The sequence below is a fragment of the Myotis brandtii genome, unplaced genomic scaffold, assembly GCF_000412655.1.
Source record: "Myotis brandtii unplaced genomic scaffold, ASM41265v1 scaffold105, whole genome shotgun sequence".
NCBI classification, from domain to species: Eukaryota; Metazoa; Chordata; class Mammalia; order Chiroptera; family Vespertilionidae; genus Myotis; species Myotis brandtii.
In genome coordinates, this window is record NW_005353538.1 from 1,487,974 (window position 1) to 1,494,049 (window position 6,076).

Consider the following 6,076-nt stretch of genomic DNA (forward strand, 5'->3'; position numbering starts at 1 on the left):
AAAGGAAGCATGAACTTTAATGTACATCTTTTTGTTACACATTTAAAACTATTATTTTATAGGATTAAGTGACAGAGAACATAAGGATGCCATAAAATCAGAGAGCAGTTTTAGTCAAAGTCAAGAATGACTGATGTTAACTTTTGTTCAACTGCTGAGAAGCCTTGAAATCAGTTATGTAAGGTAAGTAGTTCAGAGCTTATAAATTCTTTTAAGCAGCCTTTAAAGATCTGAACTGACTTTACACTTTCATTATTAGTTTATGAGACACTTTATGAGCTCCACAACAACCCACATCCTGGAAATAGCTGACACATTAAGACAGGGCATTCATGAAAGGATGGCTATGGGAAGAAGGCAAGTCTCTGAATAGACATTTCTGATAGAGAAAAATCTGTTGAAAAATAAGACTCTGTTTTTCTCCTTTAGACATCATTTTTATGCACTTATTATTTGCCTTAACTCTTGTATTTAGTAATTATTCAGTTTCACAAATCAGTGTTTTACTGCCTTGAAGAGAAAAAGTAAATAGATAGTTCCAGAAAGCACTACTACATGTAAGTGCAAAAATGGATCTTGAAACTCTAATTGAAAAAAATACCCTTCCCCTTCAAATTAGATCAGAAATACTGGAAATTTCCTGAAAAAAATATCCGTATTTTCCAGGATGTAGTTTCTTAAGTCAGCAATAATTTAGTTATTTAGGGTTTTTTATCCCATGCTTCAATCACGCAAACATAAAATACAAGTTCCAGCCCGGCTGGCCTGGCTCAGTGGTTGAGCGTCCACCTATGAACTGGGAGGTCACGGATCAATTCCCCAACCTGGGTTAGGGTTCGATCCCCAGTGTGGGGCATGCAGGAGGCAGCCAATCAATGATTTTTTGTCATCATTAATGTTTCTGTCTCTCTTTCCCGTTCCCTTCCTCACTGAAATAAAAATATACTAGAAAAAAAAATACAAGTTTCAAATTCTTATAATTTTTAATTTTATCTTCACACAATTCAATAATCCTTTATAGCATATTATATGCTTGTTAGGTTTTGATATTTTTATCCTTCATGTGAATGTTAGCTACCTGCCTGTGATATATTCTAAGAGATCTTTTCACCAAATTGAGAATAGTTCTGACTCCAGATGAAAAAAAGTACAGAATGAGCAAAGTAAGCCATTCTGTTTTAGTGCACTAACCAAAACAGGAGGAGAAAAATGTTGCCCAGAAAACACTCACTTCTTTGTTATAGCAACAGAAAAGTAAGATATAGAACAGCCCAATCAATCAGCAGTCAAGAGATCATCTCTCATTATGTTACTTTCAGCCTTACTGGGAAATACATATATTAATCAAAACTATCAGAAAAATCCCAAGGGAAGACATTTTCTGTTATGCATATGCTATTAGTTAATTAATTAACCCTCACCTGAGGATATTTAAAAAAAAAATTGATTGCAGACAGAGAAACATCGATTGGCTGCCTCCTGTTTGCACCCCAACTGAAGATGGAACCCGCATCTCTCTGGTGTACTGGATGACGCACCAACCAACGAGCCACCCAGCCAGGGCCAGACGTTTTCATTTAGCACATAGTTACCTTAACGGTGAGCTGTTTGAAGCTACCAGTTTGAGCGCTCCGGACTATTTTTTTGAAGCTCTGAATAGCTGTAGGGATCTCAGCAGGGGTTGGAGGAATCAGCTCAACCTTGGCATAGTGCCAAAATGTGGCCAACCGAGGCTTCGAGTAAGTCACAGCAGCTGGAAAACAAAACAAAACACAACAGGATGAACTCACCAGAGACCGAAAGAAGCAGATGTATGGGCTGGACACACATTTATTCAGGCATCACAGCCATTCACGGCTGGCATCAAATGTGCGCCGGGTGTGAAGGTCAAAGCGGCTCCCTGGTTAGGGCCTTTTAAAGATGCAGAACACCTTTGTCACAAGGAAGTTCAATCAGGCAGGAAGTATAAGCACATTCAATTTTGCCAGACTTCACCAGTGGGCAGTGAGTACTGTTACTTTATTTATTTATGAACTAGAGGCCTGGTGCACGAAAATTTGTGCACAGGCGGGGAGGGGACATGGGAGGTTGGCTGGCCAACCCCGCCCCTGATCGGGGTTGGTGGGGAGCCGATCAGGGGTGGGGCTGCAGGCAATTGGCTGACCAGCCCCGCCCCCTGGTCGAACTCCCAGGTTGAAGGGACAATTTACATATTAGCCTTTTATTATGTAGGATGGCAAATCTAGTTATCTGTAAAGTTATTAGAAGTTGGACTGAAAAACAAGAAAACAGCAGTAATGTAACACTTTCTTGGTAGAGAGATCAGAAAATTTGGAGGGAAGAGGTACAGTTGGGGAGGAAAGGAGCAATGCAGAATGGCATCCTTCAAAATAAGATTAAAACTTGTGCCCTAGCCGGCTTGGCTCAGTGGATAGAGTGTCAGCCTGCGGACTGAAGGGTCCCAGGTTCGATTCCGGTCAAGGGCACATGCCTGGGTTGCGGGCTTGATCCCCAGTGGGGGGTGTGCAGGAGGCAGCCCTTCAATGATTCTCTCATCATTGATGTTTCTATCTCTCTCTCCTTCTCCCTTTCTCTCTGAAATCAATAAAGAAATATATTTAAAAAAAAACAAACAAAAAAAAACTTGTCACAATACTGGCTATAAATCCAGATGGAATTGTACATTAGCATCCATTTTTGGTATCCTTATCAATACGTGATGGACTAAATCTTTTACAAAAGCACAGTTGATCCTCCTTCAAAACATTACAAATAATAAAAAGAAAACCTACATGTATTGTTAAGAGCAGCCAAAACTCAAATCTATTACCAATTCCTCAAAGTATTTACTATTTCAGGAAAAGAAGATTTTTAACAACCAGTGTGTAGATATAAGACTACGGTAGTGATTTCATCAAGAGGAAGGCATTTTATTAAAAAAAAAAATTACAAGAAAATGTAATAAAAGCACAAATGCATGAACATCCACAAAGTGTCTATTCTTCAAAGATAGAGTCAAAGCTTCTAGTACTTTTTCTATTATTAATTGCCTGTGTTTAGTATTTCACTACTCTTAGAATTACTATTTCCTTCATCCTCTGTGCTTAAGGCTATGGGCAAATATTTTTTAAAACTGATTTTATGGAGAAAGGAAGAGAAGGAGAGAGAGGGAGAGGGAGAGAGAGAGAGAGAGGAAACACCGATTTGTTGCTCCACTATTTATGCATTCGTTGGTTGATTCCTGCATGTGCCCTGACTGCGATGAAACCTGCAACCTTGGTGTGTTGGGACAATGCTCCAAACAACTAGCAGCCAGGACAATGGGAACTTTAAGGAGACACAAAGTTCTTGGAGATAGCTCTGAATAGAACGATAAATGCCCGAAGATGGGGCTATCAGAAAGTGCAGAGTCTGTCCTGGCCAGTGTGGCACAGTTGGTTGGCATCATCCTGTGCACCAATAGGTGGCTGGTTTGATTCCCAGTCAGCGCACATCCCCACTAGGGGGTGTGAGGGAAGCAGCTGATTATGTTTCTCTCCCTCTCCCTCCCTCTCTCTTTAAAAATCAATAAAAACATTTTTTAAAAAAGTACAAAGTCTGTGTAACTCTTTAAAATTTAATCTTTAATTTCACCCTTAAAAAAAAAAATCAGTACACTGTACACAAACAGTGTTCTTTAGGAGAAAAGTTACAGCTAGAAAAGCAAAGCAAGAATAAATCCCACGTTACTGGATTTGAGTTGGAGACATTCATATGAATTTATGTTTAATATATGCATACAGAAACAATCCTATATAATAAAACCCTAATATGCAAATCGACCAAACTGTGGAACGACTGCTTGCTATGACAAGCACTGACCACCAGGGGGCAGACGCTCAACGCAGAAGCTGCCCCCACGTTGGGGCCGGTGAGAGGGTGGTGCCAGTCAAGACGGGTGCCAGCAGGAGGTCCCCCGATCACCCCACCAATTGGCCCTGATCACTGGCCAGGCCTAGGGACCCTACCCGTGCACTGGGCCTCTAGTTATATACATGCATGTGTACACAAGGTTTAGTGTGTACACACATACCCTTGTTCACCAAGAGGGCCTAGAACAATGATATAATTTAATAGCAAGGAATATATCTAGTGCCTAGCTTTTAGTTTCAAAAAACCATTGTCCAATAAAAAGGAACTAGGGGCTCCTTGGAGAAATGGCTGATTCTAAGGCTGGGGCAAGGAAAGTAAAAGATGAGCCTGAGGCATCTTTTAGTACCAGGAAGTAAAGGGGGCAGTGAGGACAGAGGTGCCAAACTGAAGAGTTCTCAATGGTCAAAGCTGCAACAACCTGAGCACAACATAAAGAACATGCTTTGGGAGTATGAAGTATGAAGTTATGCAGAGTCCATACAACAAGTGATTGAGCAGATAAATGAACGGGAAAGAGACAAATCATTCTCAGAATTCCATTTACGTGTATGTAGGTACTTCCTCATCCAGGAGATGGACTCCCTGCTGATGGCACAGCTACCCCCAGCCCCTACTCCAGGGGTGGGAACGTCTGACCCAGACCATATAGGCCCTCAAAATCATTTGGTTTGGCCCTGCCAATGCATTAGGGGTGAGTTAATGACATGTTTGATCTAATAAAGCAGTTTATAAGTATCCAAATGGCCCTCGGCAGAAAAAAGGTTGCCCACCCCTGCCTTACACCATGGGCTAGACTTAGTTACTTGCTTGTAAACAATAGCGTATGGACAGGGAAAAATAACTACAGTGAAGAAACCGAGGGAACATTACCTTCACCAAGTGATGAAAGCTAACTTCACCACTGACGTTATGTGGGTATCACATGCCTCCTGTGATTAGATGCTCTTCACTTCTGTGGGATTCTTTCTCAAAACCCATAGCTCCAGACTGACCATGAGAAAAACATTAGACACATCTAGATCGGAGACCATCCTTACAGGATACTCACACATACTTACAGACACCTTAACACTGTCAAAGTCATGAAAGGTAAGGAAAGATTGGAAAACTGTCACACCACAGGAGGTAGGGAGATTGACAAAATGCAATGCGGCACCCTGGACTGGCTCTTGTAACAAAAAGATTAATACAAAAAAAGAAAGAATGGGTGAGCCCTGGCCGGTGTGGCTCAGTGGATAGAGCATCGGCCTGCAGACTGAAGGGTCCAGGGTTGATTCCAGGTCAGGGCACATGCCTGGGTTGCGGACTCAATCCCAGTGTGCGGTGTGCAGGAGGCAGCGGATCAATGCTTCTCTCTCATTGATGTTGCTATCTCTCCCTCTCCCTTCCTCTCTGAAGTGAATAAAAATATATTTAAAGAAGAAAAGGGTGAAATCCAAATAAAGTATCAAACTTAGTAAAAAGGGGAAAAAAAGATACTCTGAACTTTGTGGGGAAATTTAATGCTAACATGACTTAATTTGTAAGATTCTTTGTCCTCCAAGAGAATTAACAGATACAGTAATTTTAATTAGACATTTAACATTCACATTTAATAAGCTGAGCCATATTATAAAGCAAATATATTTCCACTTTCAAACTCTGACCCCATTTGACTTCTCCTTTCTGAGTACTTTTGCAAGAATAACCACCATTATCTTTCAATTATTCAAAATAGTAAAAAATTTACCTATTTCATGATAAAGTTATTTTTGTATTGCCTTTATTTTTAGATTTTATTATTAAAATTCGTTTGCATTTCACCAACACACACAATCTAAATGATCTGAAAGCCACTTGAAACTTAAAAAAATTTTGCCTCATATCATTCGAAGTCCAAAGAATGAAACCCTTATTCCTTCTCTTTTCACTTATGTAAAATTGTAGAGCTTTGGGAAATGTGTAGACTGCTTACATAACTAGGAGAACAGCTATTGATAGTGCCTGCCGCCGTACGGCCTTCCCTCCCTCACGGTTTGTCTGCCGATGGAGGAGAGGCCAGGGAGAAGAGTAGAAAATACCAATAACAGTGTATTTTAAAAATCTATTCGCATTTCATAATCCAATGTGAGCGCCAGCTCCTCAGATCCGCACTCGGCGCTGACGGGACACCCGCATCCGAGAA

General features: G+C 40.7%; 1 protein-coding gene across 1 annotated transcript in view; it reads right to left on the minus strand.

Moving 5' to 3' along the window:
• Positions 1–6,076, minus strand: part of ATP5L (ATP synthase, H+ transporting, mitochondrial Fo complex, subunit G) — a 7,346-nt gene that overhangs the window by 256 nt on the left and 1,014 nt on the right. Inside the window, exons 2-3 of the mRNA XM_005856791.2 lie at positions 3,269–3,275; positions 1,584–1,753 (exon numbers count right to left, since the gene is read on the minus strand). Of these exons, the coding sequence (XP_005856853.1) occupies positions 1,584–1,753; positions 3,269–3,275 (177 nt within the window). The remainder of the gene's footprint in view (positions 1–1,583; positions 1,754–3,268; positions 3,276–6,076) is intronic.